The sequence below is a fragment of the Lycium ferocissimum genome, chromosome 5 (assembly GCF_029784015.1).
Source record: "Lycium ferocissimum isolate CSIRO_LF1 chromosome 5, AGI_CSIRO_Lferr_CH_V1, whole genome shotgun sequence".
Classification (NCBI taxonomy): Eukaryota; Viridiplantae; Streptophyta; class Magnoliopsida; order Solanales; family Solanaceae; genus Lycium; species Lycium ferocissimum.
The window spans coordinates 58,061,915-58,085,464 of record NC_081346.1 but is presented as its reverse complement, the minus strand read 5'-3'; the positions used below and the strand labels follow the sequence as shown (position 1 = coordinate 58,085,464).

General features: G+C 38.4%; 1 protein-coding gene across 1 annotated transcript; it reads right to left on the bottom strand.

Moving 5' to 3' along the window:
- Nucleotides 1–330: 330 nt before the first annotated feature.
- LOC132057855 (uncharacterized) lies at nt 331–1,056 on the bottom strand. Its single transcript, XM_059450444.1, has one exon. The coding sequence runs from the start codon at nt 1,054–1,056 to the stop codon at nt 331–333; it is 726 nt and encodes a 241-aa protein (XP_059306427.1).
- Between the last annotated feature and the right edge of the window lie 22,494 nt (nt 1,057–23,550).

Genomic DNA, 23,550 nt, shown 5'->3' with positions numbered 1-23,550 from the left:
GGTGTCGGGTGCCGTCGCGGCCTCGATTTGGGTCATGACATGAATCCTGCAACATTGAACACACGATGTAAGTTCGGTTGCCTCCCAACCATCACCTGATTTAACGTTGTGACACAAATGTTTTTATATTTTTTCTCTTTTCTTGTGCTTTTCAATTACAGTCCTCGGGTTGCCTCTCGCACAGCGCTTGATTTAATGTTGTGGCATGACGCAAGTCCTTCTTCGAGTCATCCTTGACCAAGAACGTTTGCGTCCTATCCATTGTTTATATTTCCACCATACTATCAGGCGTGACTTTAGTCACCCGAAACGGTCCCGACCATTGAGACTTTAGCTTACTAGGAAATAACTGTAGCCAGAAGTGAACAAGATTACCTGCATCCCTCGCGCGAACTCGTGATATTGAATATGCCTATCATGCCATCTCTTCGTCTTCTCTTTGTATAACTTGGCGTTGTCATGCAACTGCAACAACCGCCTCTCACTTGCCAAGTTCATATCTAAACTGAGCTTTTTGATTGCCCAATATGCCTTATGCTCCAACTCCACAGGCAAGTGACTTGCCTTCTCATAAACTAACCTGTAAGGAGAAGTCCTAGTAGGTGTTTTGTACGCTGTCCGATAAGCCCACAAAGCATCATCTAATTTCACTGCCCAATCTTTTCCCTGCATATTCACTGTTTTCTCCAAGATTTGCATCATCTCTCTATTGGACACTCTTACTTGTCCACATGTTTGCGGGTGGTAAGCAGTATAAAACTTGTGCTTCACCCCATATTTAGCCAAGAGGTTCTTCATTAGATTATTACAAAAGTGAGCTCTACCGCCACTAATCATCGCTCTCGAAGTTCCAAACCTTGCGAATATATTCTTCCTCATAAAGTTAGCCACCAAATTTACATCGTTAGAAAGGAGAGGAATTGCCTCCACCCACTTTGACACATAATTCACCGCTAGGAGAATATACTTGTTCCCATAAGATGGTTGAAAAGGCCTCATAAAATCAATGCCCCACATGTTGAATATCTCTACCTCCAAAATATTGGTCAAAGGCATCTCATGCCTCTTAGAGATGTTTCCGATTCACTAGAATCGATCTATCACAACTTCTAGCAAACGCATGTGCATTCTTGAATAACGTGGGCCAATAAAAACCCAATTGCAATGCCTTTTCTTCAGTGCAATCACCACTATGATGTCCCCTATATGGGGAAGAATGACAACTCTTTAACAATTGTCTCACCTCGGTCTATGGAATCCATCGTCTCACCAGCTGGTCAAGACCCTGTTTGAACAGATACTACTCATCCTATGTGTAGAACCGTGAATCATGATAAAGTTTCCTTCTCTGTTGCGTAGTAGTTTTAGGTGGGTGGACCCCACTCACAATCAAGTTCATAATATCAGCATATCACGGCATTTCTGTAACAGGAATAGCAAAAAGTTGCTCATTAGGGAAAGCTTCTCGGATCTACCCGCCTTCCACAAAATGATGATGACTCTACAATCCGATAAGTGGTTAGCGACCTGATTCTCTGTCCCTTTATGATCCTTTATCTACACATCAAACTCTTACAATAGCATAATCCATCGAATAAGCCTGGGTTTTGCATCCTTCTTGTTGAATAAATACGGGAGTGCAACATGATCTGTATACACAACAATATGAGTCCCTATAAGATAGGACCGAAATTTATCAAAGGCATACACCACCATTAACAACTATTTTTCACTTAAAGTGTAATTCATCTAAGCAGCATCAAGAGTCTTGTTGGCATGATAAATCGAGTCAAAGACTTTATCTTTCCTTTGGCCCAGAACGGCTCCCACAATAATATCACTAGTATCACACATCAACTCAAATAGAAAATTCCAGTCAGGCGCTATCATTATTGGTGCAGTGACCAACTTCTGCTTCAACTCCTCAAAAGCCTTCACACATGCATCGTGTAATACAAATTTCACATCCTTCTCAAGCAGTTTGCACATCGGACTGGATATTTTTTAAAAGCCCTTAATGAAGCATCTGTAAAACCATACATGACCCAGAAAACTACTTACCCCCTTAACAAATACAGGGGGTGGTAGTTTCTCAATAACGTCTACCTTTGCATAATCAACTTGTAAGCCTTTCTTTGACACCTTCTGTCCAAGAACAATACCTTCTCGGACCATAAAGTGACACTTCTCCCAACTCAGCACCAAGTTGGTTTTTTCATATCTGGCAAACACACGATCCAGATTCCTCAAACATGCATCAAATGAATTCCCAAAGACCACGAAGTCATCCATAAACATTTCTACGAAATCCTTCACCATATCAGAAAATATTAACATCATACACCTTTGAACAATTACAGGTGCATTCCATAAGACAAATGATAGCTGCTTGAAGGCGTATGTACTATAAGGGAAAGTGAAAGTAGTCTTCTTTTAGTCTTATGGTGCGATAGCTATTAGATTATAGCAGGAATAACCATCAAGAAAATAGTATTACTCTTGTCTGACTAATCTGTCAAGCATTTGATCAATAAATGGGATAGGATAGTGTCCCTTTCTTGTGGCCTCATTTAGTTTTCGATAATCCATGCAAATTCTCCACCCTGTCACAGCTCTAGTTGGGATGAGCTCATTTTTGTCATTGGTTACCATCGTCATCCCTCCTTTCTTTAGGACACACTATACTGGGCTAACCCAATTGCTATCAGAAATGGGGTAGATAATGCCTGAATCTCACCACTTGATTACCTATTTTTTGATCACTTCCTTCATCACAGGATTTAATCTCCTTTGGTGTTGTATGCTTGGCTTGTGAGCATTCTCCATCAGTATCTTGTGCATGCAGAATGCTGGAATAATTCCCTGAATATTAGATATCTGCCACCTCAATGCTCTCCTTTGATTTTTTAAGATCTCTAAGGACTTCTTTATTTCTGCATCAGTGAGCTCAACTGCCAATATGACAAGTAGAGTTTCACCCACACCCAAGTACACATATTTGAGATGCACGGGTAGGGGCTTCAACTCTAACTTCAGGGCCTTTTCTATCGATAACATGGGCGGTGGGCCAACTTGTCTATCAAGTGATTTAAACTCCCCCTCTCGAATGTAAATGCCTGCCAGATCAAGAATCTGCACTAACTCGAATGCCTCTATATCCCGAAAAATACCATCACCCACTTTAACTACCCAGTCGGTCGTTTTGAGAACCGGTGCTCTAGTTTGTGTGTCGTCTATTCCAGAAGCTTCGTTATAATTATTTTGACTTGCTAGCCAAATTTGAAGTCAAACGAATATCATTTGGTTTACTTCGAGAGAAGGTTTCACTTTGGAAATTCCGACATTCAATTATTTGGATAAATTGTTTAGTTTAGGAAAACGTGCTTTGGTTGTCAATCTGAAGATTCTGTTAGATTTGAAACACTAGTTATGATCTATGGAAATAGACTGGGCTAATTTTAGAGTTCGTTTGGTTGGTTTTTGACAATTAAGTCGGTTAATGTTTAATATGCCTATTTATGGTGAAAAGATGGCCACGGGAAGAAATTAGACCTGGATCTGAGATTTGTTGTTTATATTAGCTTTGTTGTGATGTTTATGACTTATGGGGATGGGTGACTCCATTCCCGAAGTGATCGGATGAGAATCGAAGAAGAAAATTAAGTTTTAGAATTTTAAAGGCTTAAGTTTGAGAAGTTTGATCAAAAATTGACTTTTGGGTAAACGTACTCGTAATTGAATTCTGACAGTTCCATTAGGTCCAGAATGTCATTTATCACTTAGTCGAGTCGTTGATTCGATTCCGAAGAGGTCCGGGCGTGATTTGAGTGGTTGGTTGAGAAACTAGCTTTTGGTATGATTTGGAGTTGACCACGGTCAACATCGGGTCAAGACGGACCCGTTTGGTGTTTTGAGAGTTCGAGCAGGTTCGTATGATGATTTTGGACTTGTCCACAAATTTTGATTAGATTCCGATGAGTTTCGGATGTGTTTGGGTTGTATGGTGTTTGTTTTTTGTTTCGACGCCGTTTTGAGCAAAAAGGGTACCATAATGAGCAAATGAGCTTTGATTTGTATTTCGATTGAACCATTAGATCGGTATCGTAATTTCAGAACTGTAGCAACAAGAATCGTCGAGTTTCGCCATCGTATGAGGGAGATATGGGCATTTTACTAAAATTTGCTGTGCTGATTTTCTGGTATGACTTTTACTGAAAATTACGGAATTGCCACTGAGATCGTCCCTTAAATTTCTGCCTTCTTCCAAAAATTGAAACCACCATATCTCACTCATTTTAAGGCCAAATGAGGTAATGCAAAAGCCTAACTTGAGTGAAATTCGCAAGGAATCTATTGGAGTTATCAAAAGTGTGCTTTGGAATTGTTCTAGCACCAGATATGGGTCGGACAACTGGATGTTTTCATTCTTATTATTTTCTTTGGGTTTCTCACAATCTTAGAAGCTCGATTTTGGGAGACTTGATGAGACTCTTTCAAGAATTATCATTTGGCTAAGATTCCAAACACCTTTTTATGATTATTCCATCGTTTAGTAGGATTTTTCATGCTAAGATTCTTGAAGTAAGAGAGGTAAATTGGGGATTTAAAACCCTAGGCTTGAACTTGGTTTTTCTTCAATTAAACATGAATTAGTGGATGGATTTCACTCATTTTTTATATATAGGCTCCATAAGTAATGGGTAAACTGAATTTGAACAAAATTTCCTATTTTGCCCTTCGTGGCTCGGATTCCTATTTTTGGAGACTTTTTGGGTTCGGATTTAAAGTATGTCAATATCGGTACCATTGGATTCGTATGACTTCCTAGATTAATAATTTTACCTATTGAACCCGATTTTCTTATGAAATGACCATTTTGCCCCTTGTGGTTGGGAATGGGTTTTTGAACTAACTTTTTTATCCAAAATTCTTCTAGGACTATTACGGGTATCCTTCGAATTCCCTCATTTTCCCCATTCCATGAGCTAAGGTTCATACCCAAATTTGAGGGTTTTGCCTAGAATTCGAATTTAAGTGATTTGTTAGTTCTTCTAGCTTATAATTGATGGGAACACCTAGAACATTAATTTCATGTTGAGACCTATAGATCCCTAATTTCATCGTTTTAATTCATAAATCCCATTCCATATGTTGGGATTTGAGTCTCAATAGAAGTAAGGGTTGCATGATGTTTCTTTTTTATTCTAATTTCATAATTCGGATATGATTAGACTTCCATTATCACGAGGCTCAAAGGAAGGGAAAGACTAAGGTTTGACTATTGGAGATTTGATGTTCGGCTTTCCAGGTAGGTTACGGTTTATCTTATGGTGAGACTACGATTAGCGAAGCGTATGTTTAGATGATATTGTTAGAGAATGCATGTAAACCTTTGGGTATGAAGTTTGGGATGGATATTGCCTTAGGTTGGGCCTTGTTGTATGATTTGGGGGGTAGCCACCCCGTTGCATTGTTGAATTATCTTGTTCTATTTACTTATTGGCTCGTTTCCATGTTGAGACATCGTATAGGGGTGATTAGTGATATATCATGACTATGATATTGCGGTACTTTACTTGATTTGATATTGAGATGAGAATTGTGATTCCATTGTGGCTTATTGTGTAGCCTTATTATTGATATAACTTGTGTGCCATGTATGGTACTTTTTGGGATTGAATTGGTTGTTGATATTACATTGTATCGTATTCATGCTCATTTCCATGATACATTGATATTGCATTGTTATGGTACTGAGGATGGAAAGTGAGAAGGAAATACTAATGCGTTGAAACACATTGTATATCGAGTCATCTTTGGGCTGTGTGCAGAATGACTGATATGAGGCATATAGGTGGGAATAGAGTCATCTCTGGGCTGTGTGCGGAGTGACTGGTACATGGACTTCGTGGGTCCCTTATGGGTTATGCTGTCGAGATGTGATGCTCCATCGGTCGGAGTACATCGGTACGGTGCATATGCATTTTATTCATCATTCAAACATTGTTGCATTGCATTGTACCTCTTGGTTTTTTGTGATATGGTTGTGATATGATTGTGATATACTGGTTCGGAATGGTTATACTGAGATTCGTCATAGTTGGGTTTAAATGCTTTAACATAGGTGATGACTTACTATGATATGATTGTGATATACTGGTTCAGATTGGTCACACTGTGATGTGGCACAGTTGGGTTTAGATGCTATAACATAGGTGGTGACTTGTACCATGGTTGTGGATTCGTGTTGACTTGTACCTTGTTGTTTTACATGTTTATCTTGCTTTGTTGTCTTTATATACGTTAGCTAGTCTTAGTCGGCCTATGATACCTAACAATACTTGTTGTTTGTCTTGACTGCGATTCTTTGCATTCTTTTATGAATGCGAGTACCGAGTTGATCTTCTTCTACCCCTCGTGGTGATTATCGAGGTTGTTTACCGAGTTTATTCGGGGTGAGCGTGAGACATTCACCTGCTCGAAGACTCTTCTTACTATTTATGTCTTATTTCCATTTCGAGACATCTTTTCAGATCTCATGTATTATTCAGACTTGTAGTGTTTAGTAGAGCTCTTGCATGACCAGACCAGATACTGGGGTTGGATTCTCATTACTTCTACACTTATTTATATTATTATTGTGAGACTTACGTTATTTGATTTTCTTCCTCTTACTTATGTTTTATGAATATTGGGATAAGGGTTCTCCTACTGAGAAGGGAAAGGTAGGTGCCCGCACGACTTAGTGAAATTGGGTCGTGACACCCACTAAGGCTCTCTCCAATAGGTCGCTAGACGTAATAAGAGGTTCTTAGTGTCTTTGATCACCACAGTGATAATAGAAAGCTCCTCATAGATTGCGGGCAACTTGAGGGCTCATAGATTGCGGGCAACTTGAGGGCCTTCTACACATTGAACACCTTAACTTTATCATGTACCCTCATATTTAGCTACCCCACGGGTACATCAATCATCGCTCTTCCTGTGGTAAAACAATGGACGCCTCAAGATAAATGGGACTTCCAAATCTGTCTCGAAATTTAAAATAACAAAATTTGTCGTAAATATAAGGGACGCTACCTTTACCACAACATCTTCGATGATACCCTCAGACCTGGCCATCTATCTGCCAGCTGTAGAACAATAGTAGCCGATCTCCGATTTTCTAACCCCAGCATTCGGAACATTGAAGACGGCATCAATTAATACTAGCACCAAAATTGCAGAGTGCTCGTGCAATGACTTACTTCCCAATTGTGATCTCAATAGTGAAACATCCCAGATCCTTCAGCATTGTGGGCAATTTGCTTTGAATTTGAGTTGTGCACTCTTCAGTAGGTGTAACTGTGGCATACTTTGTGAATCGGCTCATATTTGCTATAATGTCATTGATATACTTGGCATACTTTGGAATCCCTTGCAACATATTATTATGGGAACATTGACATGCACCTACTTCAGTAAGTTAAGAGACATCTTATATGTGGCCTCTTATTTCTGCTTCGCCAACCGCTGTGGGAACGGAGGAGGTGGCTTGGCAACCAATGGCTATGGCTGCTTCACCAAAGGAAGCTTCGACCTCGATCTCATCATCCTCAATTGCCTCTTTAAATGCTTCTACCCGAGTCATTTTCTTTGGAGTAAGTTGCTCCAATTCTCTCCCATTTATGCAAGTCATAACATTACACGGTTTCGGATTTAGGTCAGTGTAACTTGGAAGTTCCCTAAGTGTTCTAGTGTTCTGAGCACCATCTATTTGACCAATCTACCTCTCTAGATTGCACACTATCAGGTCATAATTCTGATTCTCGGCCATCATCTTCTGCATATATACCATCATCTTCTTCATCATTTCTTTCATATTGCTCATAGGAGCAGGAGTAGGATCCTGATTACGCCGTGCTAGCTGTTAGATCTATTTTTGATTGCCCTAATTACCACCCCAACCGAAGTTTGGATGATTCCCTCCAGTTAGGGTTGTAAGTATTTTCATGCTAAATGTTTTTACCTTAACCTCTTCCTGCATTTCCCACGAGGTATACCGATGCTAGATTTGCAAGACACATATCGCTGGTGTGGCCTTCAACACAGATCTCACAAAAGATGTTAGCTTGTTGCACTGCTTGCACCTATTTTTGTGCCTGCCCCATAGTAAACTTTTTGAATTCATTCTGCATACCCTAACTCTATGTTTATAGTGCTATATAATTATCCATTTCAAGAACTCCAACTGCTTTCTTAGTTATACCTCTGCTCATGTCACTATGCCAATTTGGATTGCTGCAGAGAACCTGTTCAAGAGAATAAAAAGTTCCTCATAGCTAAGATCAAGAGCTTTCCCACCTACTGTAGAGTCTAATAATATCTTCGTGTGAGCACCTAGACTCTCGATAAATTTATGCACCAGAACCTCGTTCGACTGGAGATTATGAGGACAATCCCGGAGAAGAGCTTTAAACCTCTTGCATGCCTGATATAACCTCTCTCCATTTTTCTGCCTGAATGATATGATATCACTCATAAGCCTTGCTAACTTCTCATATTGGAAGAACTTTTCAGACATTTCCTTGCTAAATCATCCCAAGAAGTGATAGAGCTTGCAAGTTCCGCCAAAAAGGAACTCTTCGCTTCCCCAAGTAGAGAATGGGAATAGCGTAAGTTGCACATAGTTTGATGGGACCCTTGCAGTATTATAAGTGTCAGCAATCTCTAAGAAGGTTTAGATGTTTGCTGAGGATCCTTATGCGGCAAGCACAGCGGACTGCTTTGGAGTAAAATAGGCCAATCATAGGATGTTTCGGTTGAAAGTCTCATGCCTAAATGACATTCCCCATGAGATGTACGGCTTGCACGCCATTTGGTGGAATATTATTGCGCCATATCCACAGGTACTTCAACAACAACCTATTGGTTTCTTAATAAAGCTAACTCTCTCCTGTGTTGGTGGAATAACTGTTCAGGCTCAGGATTGAATTCCTCCAGATTGTTCAAACTAGCAGCCCTTCGCATTAGACACTAGTACATGCATTAATAACAACAAAGATCAAGATGTTACTAGTTGAATAACTAAAGAAGTAATAGATTGTTCTAATAAAACCGTTATTTTCTAAGTCCCTAGCAACGACGCCAAAAACTTGTTGCTACCAAATGCACGCGCAAGTGTTGACACTCAATTTTGGCTCGTCGTGCTTGAAATTAAATAACAACTATACATGGTCGTCAAGTAATATAGTGACTATAATAGTCAGATATCGTACCCGCAGAGACTTATGATCAACGGTTAAACTAGAATGCATAACTAATACTAGTTACGCAAGTATGTGTGTAGAACGTTAGATTGTTTTGTAAACTAATGCAAAAAATAAAGACTAACTTAATAACTAACAATTTCTTCGCAAACGTTGGTTCAAAGCTTGAGTTTATCATAGAGATATGAGTATTCCAGGGTCGTGGTTGGTTCACCAATCCTATTTAGTCATGCAAATACTTCACCCTAGCAGTTTTATTCACGATTGCTACTTAAATTATTAATCTTGTTGTATTGTCCCGAACTACTTAAAAATGTTTGCTGCCTATATTCCTATGGAATTGACTTGTTAAGAACGCAATTTGTTTACGGTATTTAATTGAATGCGACGACTAAGTATATTCCTATGCTAGTCACAAATCTTAGCCAAACTGTAGGGATAATTAGATCACACTCTCCTTACTTCTTCTCTAATCTAATAACATCTTTCCCAAGTATGTAGATTAAATAGTAAATAAAACTCGATTGTTGCGCAGGCATTCATGCAATTATGAACTGAAGTAAAGAACCCATCGTATGTGAATAAACTACTAATATGAAAATGCTTGTTCAAATGTCAACACTCATGGTTACACCACAACCCCGGAATTATAGAGTTTAGCCACTCATTTTTCAAAACAAACATCATGGGTACATTAAAATTCATAAACAAACTAGAAAAGTAGAAGAAGCAATTAAAGCAGTAATCTGAAGTCTCCACAATGTGTTTTTCTTCGCCCAAGCCGTTATTTAGGCGTTAAAATATCCTATTTGTATGGAAGGGTAATGTCTAGGGTGTTTAAAACCTTTTCCCTAGCGAGGTAGGAAAAACCCAGTCGGGCTTGCGCTACTCTTATGACACCAAGGTGGTAAGGCTGTATTATATTACGTCAGAGACAACATCTTCTTGCGCCACCCTCGCGATGCAGGGATGGCACGAATGGACGAAATTCAGTCAGAAGCTGATGATCCTCGTGCCACCCTTGCGACGCAAAGGTGGCGCAGGAGCGCAAACTTTGGTCAGCAGCATCGCACGAACTTCTACTCTCTAGCACAACATTTTCAAAGCCTCTCCGAAATGGCCCAAATTCCTTCAATCTTGTCAACTGTACGTAAACATCACAAATAAACCAACATAAGCTCGAATCTAACAATTTCAGATCAAAATTGCTATTAAAGTACTAAGAAATTGCTGGGAAATGATACAAAATATAGATATTTGTGTAAAATATCAATAAAATGCATTTTTTTGAAAGATTTGCAGAATATCAGTTTATCAGTAGCTAATTTTTAGGATATCAAATAGTTTTCAATTAGTGTCCTCTGTAGCTTGAATTTAGAAGTTAGTTTTCTCTTTCTTTATAATTCGATTTTGTTGATAAGTCAATAGCATATTTTTCTATTTTTAGTTAGGAGTTGAAGTTATAAATTGCATGTCTTTCAATTCTTAATAAAATAATTTCTAGTAATAAAAAGACAACAAAACCTGACCTCCAAAAAAAGTCGGAAAACCAAACTCCGCATGTCGATTTAAGACTACAATATTTTTAATTAGTTTTTAAGAAAACCGACCTCCGATGGTCGATCATTGTAGCTCAAAAAAAAGAAAAACTTTTCAACCGAGTTCTTGAGGTCGAAAAAACACCCCGCGAAAACTTATTTAGAAATACCGACCTCCAGAGTGTCACAACCCAAACAGTAGGGCCATGACAGGCACCTGGGCCATACCTGCCGAGCATCGCTAATCATGCTTTCATATCTTAATCCTAAACAAGGGTCGACTACGAGGTTCATCAGATGGCAACCTGCAAGATCATAAGAGAGTTATACTGAAAAGGAGCAAGACCAAAAGGACATACGTATATAACCATGCTGGACAAAACTAGTACAAGCTGACAAGACCATCCTAGATAACTATGCAACAAAACATAGGTTGAGGAGGCCATACAATGTCTAACCATACTATAACTATCTACAAGCCTCTAATAGAGTACATGACATAATAAGGTCGAGATAGGGCCCCGCCATACCCGTATGTACAAAACAAATATATATGACGTACCAAAGTATGACAACAACTACGAGACAAGTGGAGTGCTCCAATATAAGCTGGTCGGCAACCTACTGAGGCGGATCGTCAACCTGTCTACGTGAACCTACAGGCATGAAACGCAGCGTCCCCCAAGCGAAAGGGATGTCAGTACGAACAAAGGACTGAGTATGTAAGGCATGAATGTAACCTAAGAAGACATGAAAGTACATGGGATAAAAGGAATGCAACCTGTACATCTGAACTGCCATGAGGGCCAATGATATGCATAAGTACTGCATATATGGGTATGTAATGCACTGGTCACACACACACACACACACACATATATATATATATATATATATATATATATATATATATATATATATATATATATATATATATATATAAAGCCGTCAAGCCTCTCGTGGGTATCCCAACGTATCATATCGGCCTCTATAGGCATAATCATAATTATATGACCCGCTAATCGTGGTAGTGCGTATATAACATCGCAACCTTCCCCATACCCCATATAGATATAATATAAGTATACGCGTATATAACGCCTATGGGGTCATAGTAAGTGTGTGTGTGTGTGTGTATATATATATATATATATATATATATATATATATATATATATATATATATATATATATTATATATATATATATATATAATATATATATATAATGCAATTCATGAAAATAATAAGTGACGCAAGGTCGTTACACCTCCGAACATCATTATGAAATAGCATTTTCATCAACATGTGACTTCATGAAGCATACTGAATCTAAAGAAGAACTTACTAAGGACAAAATTACCGGAACATGAATCAACATAGAACATCCCTAATTGCTAAGAATAGAATCATTATGGAGTAGCGCTATGTTTACGTTTCTTTCATGAGGATCACGCTAAAAGAAGTAAAGTGAGCCTTAACATACCTCAAGTCGTCAACACAACCCTATAACGAATTTGTCGGACTGGTACTCCAATCATCTTAGTCACTACAGCAAACCTGACAGCCAACAACATAACAACAACCTCATATAAGTGTCTTTAATTTCAAATCACTACTCACCCCAAGATTCTCATCAAAACAACCCAATATACGCTTTGTATACGACACTTATACACTTTCTTCTTCCAATTATACCAAGTATAACATCCTTAATACAATCTCAACACCAACTACTATCCTTACAACAAGATTTTAGCTTAAAAACACATTAACAACATGACTCAATTTATATTACAACTCAACATAAACTCAAGTTCATATTTGAACCTTCCCTCCAAATTCTTTCCGACCAAACCTAGTATAACCATCACATAAACTCATAAACATAGAATTATGATGGAATCTTACCTCAAGAGCTCAAGATTACTTCACCTTGAAGTATCCTTCAAAGCTTCTACAAGAAGGAGAAACAAGCTTCAACAATGCTTTGGAAACCTTTAGCACTTGATCTTCTCTTTTGATCTTTGATTTCACTTAGGAGTTGATTAGGTATGTTGGAGAAGGTTTTCTAGAAGGTTAGAGGTCAGGGGAAATGAAGAAAATGAGATAAAATGTGGAGTATACGAAATATATATTAAAAAAAGAGCTGGAATGGACATAAAATACGGCCAGAAAATACTGGACATATATATATATAAGGTCCAAAATATTGGCCGTATATATATATACACGGTCCGTATATATGGACCGTATTTCCCAACAAAATTTTTACCCTCTCTACCAAGAGAAGTACGTCCAATATATGGTCCGTATTTCCAATATATGGTCTGTAATTCCACTTCCCAAAACATAACTTCGACGAAACGTATTCTCTTTGATTCGTTCATCCGCTAATCCTTCCAACACATGCCAAACATGAACTTAAACCTTCATATCTATCCTTACAAAACCTCAATGATAATTTTGCTCCCAAAATCTATAACCACCTACTCACGAAGATGCTTAACATACAAAAGTATGGGGCGTAACACTTAGGTTGTTAATATTAAACAAAAATTAGGAAAAACGACATCTCTCGACCCTTTTTTTTAAAATTAAAAAATATTTTTAAAAATTTGACCTCCGAAGGTCAGTTTAAAATAAAATAAAAAATTGCAAAATACCGACCTGCGAAAAATGAACTTGAAGAGTATAAATAAAAATCAAAGTCTTAAACCTACAAGCATGAATAGTCTAGTGGTAGAAATGTATCCTATCACGGTAAAGACGGAGGGTTCGATTCCTGAAGTATTTTATAGCTCGGTGTTTTCAAAAAATAAATTAAAAATATAACCTCCGGAGGTCAGTATTAATTCCTTCTTTTAAAAAAAGACAGCGACCTCACTGACCCTCAGAGGTCTTTTTTTACCGACCAGGACAATACTGACCTCCGATTTGAGGTCGGCTTTTTATTCAACTTTTGCTTCTTCTTTTTTTTTTTTTGTAGTATCCCTTTGATTGCAAGCTAGAATATTTTATCAATTTTTTTAATTATTTCTCTAAGTTTATTTTATTAAAAACCAACAATTGATATCAAGAGCTATCATCTCAAGGGACCTGATTGAGTGAATATTTTAAAGTGAGACGGAGAATGAAATGAGTTTTTCCTAATTGGCTCCTCCATTCTTTGATGGTGAATATTACCAAATACGGGTCATGAGAATGGAGACTTACTTGGAGGCTTGAAATATTTGGTTGACCATGGAAGAGGATTGTGATGTTCTTCCTCTGCCCAATAATCCCACCGTGGCCCAAATCAAAAGTCAAAAGGAAGAAAAATTTGAAAACCAAAGGTAAAAGCAACTTTGTTTGCTGGTGTATCTACATTAATTTTCATGAGAGTTATGACTCTCAAATCAGCAAACAAAATTTGAGATCAGAATATGAGACATGAAGGTCTTGAATTTAATAAGGGAAATCGAGTTGCAGAAATGAAGGAATCTGAGACCGTCAAAGAGTACTCAAATCGGTTGCTTGGCATTGTTATCGAGATAAGATTGCTTTGTACTATATTTAAAGATTCAAGAATTGCTAAAAAGAATACTTGTTACAGTGCATGAAAGATATGAAATATTCATAACTGCCTTGAAAAACACAAAAGATTTGTCCAAGATTATCTTGATAGAATTGCTAAATTCATTGCAGGTGCATGAGCAAAGGAATCTTGATTATGTGGCAAGATGATATGGTTGAAGGAGCCTTGACAGCCAGAAGACTCAAAGCAAAGGTAATGATTCAAAGAAAAATTATCCACCTTATCATCATTGTGGCTAAAAAGGTCATCCACCATTTAAATATTGGAGGATGCCAGATGCACAGTGCAAGATCTGCAATCAGATTAGTTGTCACAACCCAAATCACGGTCATGATGGCACCTAAACTTTCCCACCAGTAGGCAAACCACCCCAATTGCTTAGAGAATATTTTTCAAGTAAGAGAAAGAAAAACTTAATAACAAGATTATCTTTAAGTCTCAATTATATAAATACTAGAAGGCCAATAGTACAAATCCCCAAAATCTTATTTAAGTCGTACAATAACACTAACAAAGTTTGAACTACAAGTCCCGTGGGATGAAATAACTGTCTGTAGAAATCAAGTACAAAAGGTAAATAGGAAGAGAGTCCCAGGGGCCACGAGGGGACATGTAGCTCACCGTGAAAGTCTCAAATCATAGCCTCGCAATCAGCCACGAAGTCTCAAACCGGAACCCGAATATGTATCTACACAAAAGTGCAACAAGTGTAGTATGAGTACAATACTAGTACCCCTAAGCATGATAGGCCGACAATGAGGAAACATGCATAAAGAATATATAAAATTTGATGGACCATATAAGATGAATAAGAGTTGTTTAGATCACATTACCACCCCTTTTCCCTGTTAAATGGGGTTTACAGGCTTAAATCTTCATCCTTAAATTCACTTAAAGCACCATTTGACTTTGATTAATGACAAGTTCACATATTACCAATCACGGGCCTAAGTCAAGTCTTTTCATCAATTCATATGAATATATCATTGATAGTTCCAAGTGCATCCGTATTTTGATGATTGTCAAACTATTTTAGAACCAGATAGAGACCTAATCTGTGATCTGATCTCTGTGCACCCTACACGGTTAGGAAAGACAGTTGTAAAGTCGAGTTACTCACTACACAAGTACATCAGTTGAGGTGGGCCATGCTTTAGGTCAAAATGAATGAGTGGTCTCTATCCATCCCACATGCTCCCACTATATATATAACATGATAGAACATATTGAGTAGACTTGAAAACCTAATCTAAAATCGTGGAAAGCTGTGGACATAAGTTCTCAAGATCTCTCAAGAACAAGATCACCAACGAGTTGAATAACTTGATCCAGATACAAGATTTAGTCTATGTTCTTTAGGTTGTTGTAAATCTTTGTTCATTTATGCTTAAATTTTAAACCTACTCTTCTGTGTTAAGAAGCTATTTGTAAGTGGTAGCTAAAAGTCTCAAAGTGTACTTGCTGAGAGTGTGGTTCCACAAGCTTTTGAGTGGTACACTAGGCTAGAGTTAGTCTAAGTGTATTAATGGTCCTTGGCTAGAGTTAGTCAAGTGGAGGTTCTTACAATCGGAGTATTGCAAGGGTGGAGGGACTACGGGGTTAGTTCCTATGTTACATAAGCGTTATTATAAGGGAGAGGGATTATGGGAGTTAGCTCCTAGCCTACGATAGAGTTGTAACATGAAGTTGCTCATGTAGTAGAGTTGAAATCCCACTGGGGTAGGTCGCGATTTTTAATCCCTTGAGCAAGGAGTTTTCTACGGTAAAATCTTGTGTTGACTCTCTTACTGCACTGCATAAAGGAACTGGTACACAACCAGGTCCCTCCATACATTGTTTAGTGGACGTACGGCCTGCAACAATTGGTATCAGAGAGGGTTCTTTCTAAAAGGGTAACACTTAGAAAGGATCTTCATTATGGCTAGATCACTAAACCAAATGAAGGGAGAGTTCTCCAAGATTCAGTGCAGAACACTATCATTGGTGGAAGGTTAGAATGGAAACTTTCATCACTAATAAAGATCCAGAACTGTGGAGCATTATTTGTGATGGTTCTTGTGCTTTTGCTCACCAAAGCCACCCTCTGTGATAAGACCCAAGAGCTAAGCACATCCTTCTTCGAAGCCTTTGATCAAAAGAACACAATTTGGTTTCTTCCTATAAAACAGCAAAGGAAATATGGGAAGCTCTTAAAAGTACATGTGTTGGAATAAACAAAATGAGCACAAAGCTTGGGTCTCTTAAGATGAAGGATGGTGAGACCACTCAAGATCCAGAAAGAAGAAATAGTCTTGATAATGAGAGCAAAAGTGATTCAAGCAATGATGACTTAGAAATTGCATATCTAACTCACAGATTTCAAAGAATCATTCGGAAAAATGCTGAAACTTTGAAGAGAAGGAGTAACAACAAAAATCTCAATGATAACTCTAATGCGACAACTACAGGAGGTCAGACATATGTAAAAAGGGTTACGGAGAGAAGGGCGGAGAAACTGATGAAAGAGGCCCTAACTGCATGGAGAGATTCAATGGGTTAATCCGAAAATGAAGTTGACTCAAGTAATACACCTAAGGGTGGAGTCAATCATCAAGCCTCAATGAGTAACTTGAATATCTACCTCCTTAAAGAATTTAGGACCTATGATAAAGCTAACAAAAAGGAGGCAGGTCCTCTTAAAAATCAGGCAGCACTGGAAGGTCACTCTCACAAAATGTTGATCTCAGTGGTAAAAGGATTAATAAGTGAGCCTCATGGACTCTCTAAAGAACAGAAGGAGCTAACTGAGAAGCTTGATAGTGCCGAACAAGAGAGTTATGATATGGTCGTCAGCATCGTAGATCTACAAGAACAAGTGGAAGAAGTTACCAAGGAAAATTGTTTACTAAACAGCTAGATCAAAGAGCTGAAGAATACGATCTATGGAAGGAAGGATACAACAAAAGAAGATCAGGTGGGGCATAAAGGTAGACAAGAATGTGAAACCCAAAAGATCAGCACTCTCAATCATCATCAAAATGAAGATGCTGCCAAACAAAGGTCAAGAGAGGAGCCACTTGGTCTGTATTAGAAAAAGAAAGACGTACCTGGTTTAGAAGGAGGAAGCTCAAGCTTTACTGGTCATCAACCTAAGGGACCCGATCTGATAAGGTTCCCAAGCGGAGCCATTAGTTCAGTTTGGAGACCTGGGCGAGGAAAAGATAATCAAAAGGTAGTATTTGAATTGTTGTTGCTCAAAATCCTTTTGAAAAACTTGAAGAATGTCATCTCACTCAAGGAACTCTGAGGGGAATGTGCACTTTTGAAAAACACTCTCCTGTTATATTGAATTTGCCTGCTGCTGAAGAAAATGCTACAAGGTTCAGAAAACTCACGGTGAAGTTACTTCTTCATGGATGCTTAGTGGAGCAAAAACTTTGGTGATCCCTCCTCTTCTCACAAAGTCTTTCCCTTATCGATCATGTCTATCAAACGAATCTGCCTCTCAAGCTGTCCCAGACATGAATAGTTCTTCCTCACTCTTTGAGAATGCATCCCCGTTGGAACCACAGTCACCAAAATCCTCTACACCAAAATGACCAAACTCATGAAAAATCCGTATAACAATCCCTAAATCCCGTTTCATTTGGTAAACTAGATTATGACGAAGAGCGGTCAAAACACTCTCTACTTCCAAATTCCTCTAAACCATTGAGATAATCAATGCAAAGGATGATAGAGCAGAGGTATCTAGCAAAATAAGGGATTTTGAATGTGTAACTACTAAGGTCCAAAGTTCTGTTGCTGAAAAGTCGAGTTGTGAGGGCATGGGTGACTTTAAAAGTACCAGTACTATTGAGGAAAATGAAGTTGCAGCGAAAATTTCAGGTAACCCCATCTCCTTCAGCTAGGATAAAGACGTAGAGGACTCTGTCTTAAATAAAGATGATAACTTGGCAAAGTGAAGTGGAAATTGTGGCTGGGTGTGTTGATGCCCTGCAGGCTGCGAGGGATGATGAAAAGGTTAAGGGGAAAGGAAGTAAAATAAGAAATGTGCAAGTGGGACCTGCTCTCTAAACTCTAGGAGTGTTTGAATCATTCATTCGTCAGACCACTCCTACCTCAATTAAAATTTCAGACCCCTCTAGGGTATTAAAAGATAGTATCCCTGTGGCTATGCTCTTAAAAGAACTTTTCTATAAGAAGGCAAGTGAGTCTAACAACTCCATTCTTGAAATAGATTCTGATAAGGAGAAGAGCATGGGTTGACCTCCTAAAAGGTAAAGGAAGAAAAGCAAGCGAGCAACCCTGTTCCTCTAAGAAGAAGAGCAAGATACAGGACTTGAATGATGAAAAACAAGTCTCTCTGAGGAATCAAAGGTGTTGATTGGCAGAATATTTAACTCAAACATATCTGAAAAACATGGCATGAAAAAGCCTCTGGAGATTGTCGAATTTCAGCAGTGGAAACAAGGAAGCAGATGATCACTCTAAGGATCTTGGAAGAATACGAAAGGGGAACAAGTGAGTAGATGATCACTCTAGGGATCTTTGAAGAATGCGAAGGCATATCCAAAAAGGAAGGTATGGGGAGCCGCTATGTTATCTAGGACCTTATCAAAACACAGCAGCAAGCGACCACTGAAATCAGCAGGCTTGAAACTGAAAATAATAATCTGAGAGCTGAATTGGTTGGACAGACACACGAACCTAGTCCTAGCAGTGAACTTGTCCGTGCAAATGCTGAGCTCCAAGCTAAAAATGCTCGCTTAAAGGAGAAGGAGGATGAAATTTGTGATCAATTGATCGAGAATCAACGAGCTGCTAGTACACAAAGCTCGTGCTCCCTAGCTCTTCTCCATGTTATGTCCTCCATATTTCAGTCTTTTGAGCCCTGAAGTCCCCTCTGGCTACCTCCAGTCCTCTCTGCATCTGACATGATGTTTTAGCTTTTTAATTATCATGTTTGTATTATCTGAACTACTGCTTTGTATAACTACTTCATCTTGCCATTACGCATATCTGTGTTTGTTATCTTTCTGATGATGTCAATAGGGGGAAGACAATGTTGAATTAAAGGGAATGCTGAACTCAGGGGGAACATTGTATGCTGAACTCAGGGGAACATCCTATGAGTTTGTCATCATCAAAAAAGGATAAATTGATAGTTCCAAGTGCATTCGCGTTTTGATGATTGTCAAACTATTTCAAAACCAAATAGAGACTTGGTTTGTGATCTGCTCTCTGTGCATCCTGCATGGTAAGGAGAGACAGCTGTAAAGTCGAGCTAGTCACTGCACAAGTACAACAGTTGAGTTGGCCCATGCTTTAGGTCAAAATGAATGAGTGGCCTCTATCCAAACCATATGCTTCCGCTATATATACAACATGATGGCAACATATTGAATAGAATTGAAAACCGAATCTAAAATAGTGCAAAGCTGTCGACATAAGTTCTCAAGATCTCTTAAGAACAAAGTCACCTACAAATTGAAGAACCTGATCCAGATACAAGATTTACTCTATATACCCTGATCCAGATACAAGATTTATTCTATGTTCTTTAGGATGTTGTAAATCTTTGTTCATTTGTGCTTAAATTGTAAACCTACTCTTCTGTGTTAAGAAGCTGTTTGTAAGTGGTATCTAAAAGTCTCAAAGTGTACTTGCTGGAAGTGTGGTTTTGCAAGCTTTTGAGTGGTACACTAGGCTAGAGGTAGTCTAGATGTATCATGTGGAGATGCTTGCAATCGCAATAATGCAAGGGTGGAGGGACTACGGGGGGTTAGTTCCTAGGTTACATAAGCGTTATTGTAAGGGTGAGGGATTATGGAGGTTAATTCCTACCTTACGATAGAGTTGTAATCTGAATTTGCTTGTGTAGTGGAGTTGAAATCCTACTGGGTAGGTCGTGGATTTTAATCCCTTGAGCAAAGAGTTTTTCACGGTAAGATCTTGTGTTGACTCTTTTACTGCACTGCATAAGGGAACCGGTACACAGCCAGGTCCCTCCATACATTGTTTAGTGGATGCACGGCTTGCAACAATCATGAAACCAACACAATCAAATAGGAATGATAGGAATGCGAGTGCATGCAATGCAACTGGCAAGAACCAAACCTGGTATACACATGCTAAGGGCTTTGCCACAGATCCATGACCCATGGGGGACACGCGAGGTCCATATACTGCTCACTACCGTCTGGAATAATCCCTCGGAGGTTGAGCATAATCTCATACCATAACATATTTCCTTATATCAAACCATATCATAATACACTTCCACATATCAAACCATTCCTTAACAACCGGAATCGTTTCCCCTCAGGCTACGAAAGCATCATTCTTGCCTGTTTTCCAGCCTCATCGGACCATACAGTTGCTTAATTTAAGGATTCATCTCAAATGTATATAAGTATGAAGGAATGGAGCATGCATTTGTATCATAACCAACAATATCAAAGAGTACAGAAAGATAAACAATTCTTATGTCTTTTCATGGTAGTAAATCAGTTTCAAGAATGATCATTTTTTATAGTTTCATCAGGTATAGAAATATGAATATAAATTGGAACCACATTATCAGCAAGTTCAACTTTGGCTAACATAGCCCATACCCTCGAAAGCCGAGCACATGCCACGAACCCCTCAAGATATTGCCTTTCCTTTTCGATAAGCCTCAATTCGCTCCAACTCTATCATTAATGCGTTCTATGTAAGTACACGAGTCTAACAACACCCATAATGTCATATAAATAATCTGGATGTTGTAAGATTTTTTGGACCCGAATTCTGGAAATTCAACTTAAGTCTACCTTACCCATGGTTTAAATAAGCTAAACCCAGAAAATCACCTAATACTAACCATGGATTGACCTCTTCAAGAAAACTCAAATCTTAAGTTAGGGCTAAAACCCCCAAATTTCTAACCCAAAAGCATGAAATAAATTACTAATTAATGGAAGGAATCAAGTGGAAATGATGAAATAATGGTTTGAACTTCGCAGTTGTTTTCTACCAAAACCAAGCTCTAGAATTTGAGTTATATGAAAATGGGGTTTTGATTCGAAGTTGGGAATTAATAACTGTTTCAACCCTTTCCTTCTTCGTGAACGCGAGACAGGCTCACGAACGCAATGCTCAGTCTTGACCCGGCCCATCCCAAGATTCTTCTTTGCGAAAGCGAGCCCGAGCTCGAGAATGCGACCCCCCCTGGTCCCTCTTCCTCAAGAATGTGAGGCCTTCTTCGCGAATGTGAAGAAGGAAACCAGATTCAACTGAAACCAGAAAAATCTGGTTTCTCCAATTCCCGATCCAACACACGAAACTCACCCGGGATCCCCCAAACACAAACTAAATATGCATTTCTATCATAAAACCCGCTATAACGGTTCGCATTTTGCGGGCGGGTTAGCGCTCGAAAAGCTACTTCGAACTCATTGGTGCTCTTTCGGACTTTGTTTTAAAAGAGTCGCCACTTAATTTTTAGGAAATTAGGAAAATCAATTTTGAAGGGTTTATTCATACACCGTGAAAAATCCTTCTTAATCCAAAGTTCTAGGTAAGGGTTCTGATGATCCCCTATGGAAGGTGTTAGACACCCTAGTATTAAGGATCCGTACTATACGGTCGAGCTTCGAATTCCAATGTATGAGTATTTGCATGAACTGTTTATTTAGTGTTTATTCCCGCATTTATAACATCTATCATTTGCATATCAATTTGAAAAGAGTTGAATATATCCCCTTTACATATAGGGCATTTAGGTTTGGACTTGTAATGTCCGGATAAATAATTTCCTTTTATATATGTTATTTATAAAGAGTATGAAAATTGTTATCTTTTTAATAACAAGCGAATATAACTCCATTCATGCTATATGTTATTTATAAAGAGTATAAAAATTGTTATCTTTTTAATAACAAGCGAATATAACTCCATTCAGGCTTAACTCATATTTGGCTCGAGTCAACTTACAATACTTTTGGAATGTCTCCCTTAAAACTTTTATTATTACGGATACGTTTTGGCCATTTACAGTTTATAAAGGGGTTTTCATGAATTTCGATATATTGAATTACATTCTTTTGAAAATGAATTGGGCTTTTAGAGCAAAAATGAGTTTTCTTTTATAAAAGGACTTTGCAGTTTTTTCTGGGTAAGGCCCAGATCCAATTTCCTTATTTTAAAAGAATCTAGTTTTGAGGTTTATTCCATTTTTATTAACCGCCTATTTCTAAAAGTCATGGGGGCTCTAGCCCAAAATACTTTAACCGTCTGTTTCTAAAAGAAAAAAGTCATGTGGGCTCTGGCCCAAAATATTTTAACCGTCTGTTTCTAAAATGAAAAAGGCATGTGGGCTCTGGCACAAATACTACATTTTTTCCCAATTCAAACCCAGAAAAACGTGTCTACCTTGAAAGAAATTGTTCAACTTGTTTCCTCTCTTTTGTTTTGAGTGAAATATCATGCCATTTTGACCCCAAAAATCTCTTTGTTTAACTTATTGAAATCGTGCTTAATCCCTATTTAAGTTCAAAAATCAGTACGCATAATCCAGGTTTCAAAAAATTATTTTAAGGATCTAGAGTCAACTAAACAGAGTATGACCGTTTGCCTAAGATGCACCATAACCGATTCCAATAATAATGTGGTTTTTTTACAAGTATGAATACAATACAACATTTAAGGAAAGTTGGAATAGCATAAATGACGTAGAAGGATAGACTAGGGGTGTACCAAACCCGTAGTTGACCATTTTTACCCATGGTTGGGCCCTCATGTCATTTTCACACATGATTGGGCCTTCAATATATACTAGCTCCCCTTTCTTTTTCTCGGACTCAATAATTTCGAAAGAACTTTCCTATTGGGCCTTTGGCCCAATAGGGTAGCTGGACCTCGGCCCAAATGGCCATGCAATGAAGAAGGAACGAAACAAAGAGCCCGGTTAGTTTAGTATTTTACTGATCTTATCACATACATAGCTGTACACACATACATGCATATTATCCTATTTATTCACAAGTCCATGTAGTATGCATATTCACTTCCATACCTTTAGAATTTATTGGAGAAGACTTGGGTGGTGGGGAGGAAAAGTCATCGCCATCCGTATTCCTGATGCCGCATAAGTTCCAAGAGGTTTCATGAACTTCCGGCATGGCTGGTCACCAGGGGAAGGTTCGGACCAGCCCCCCCCCCCCCCC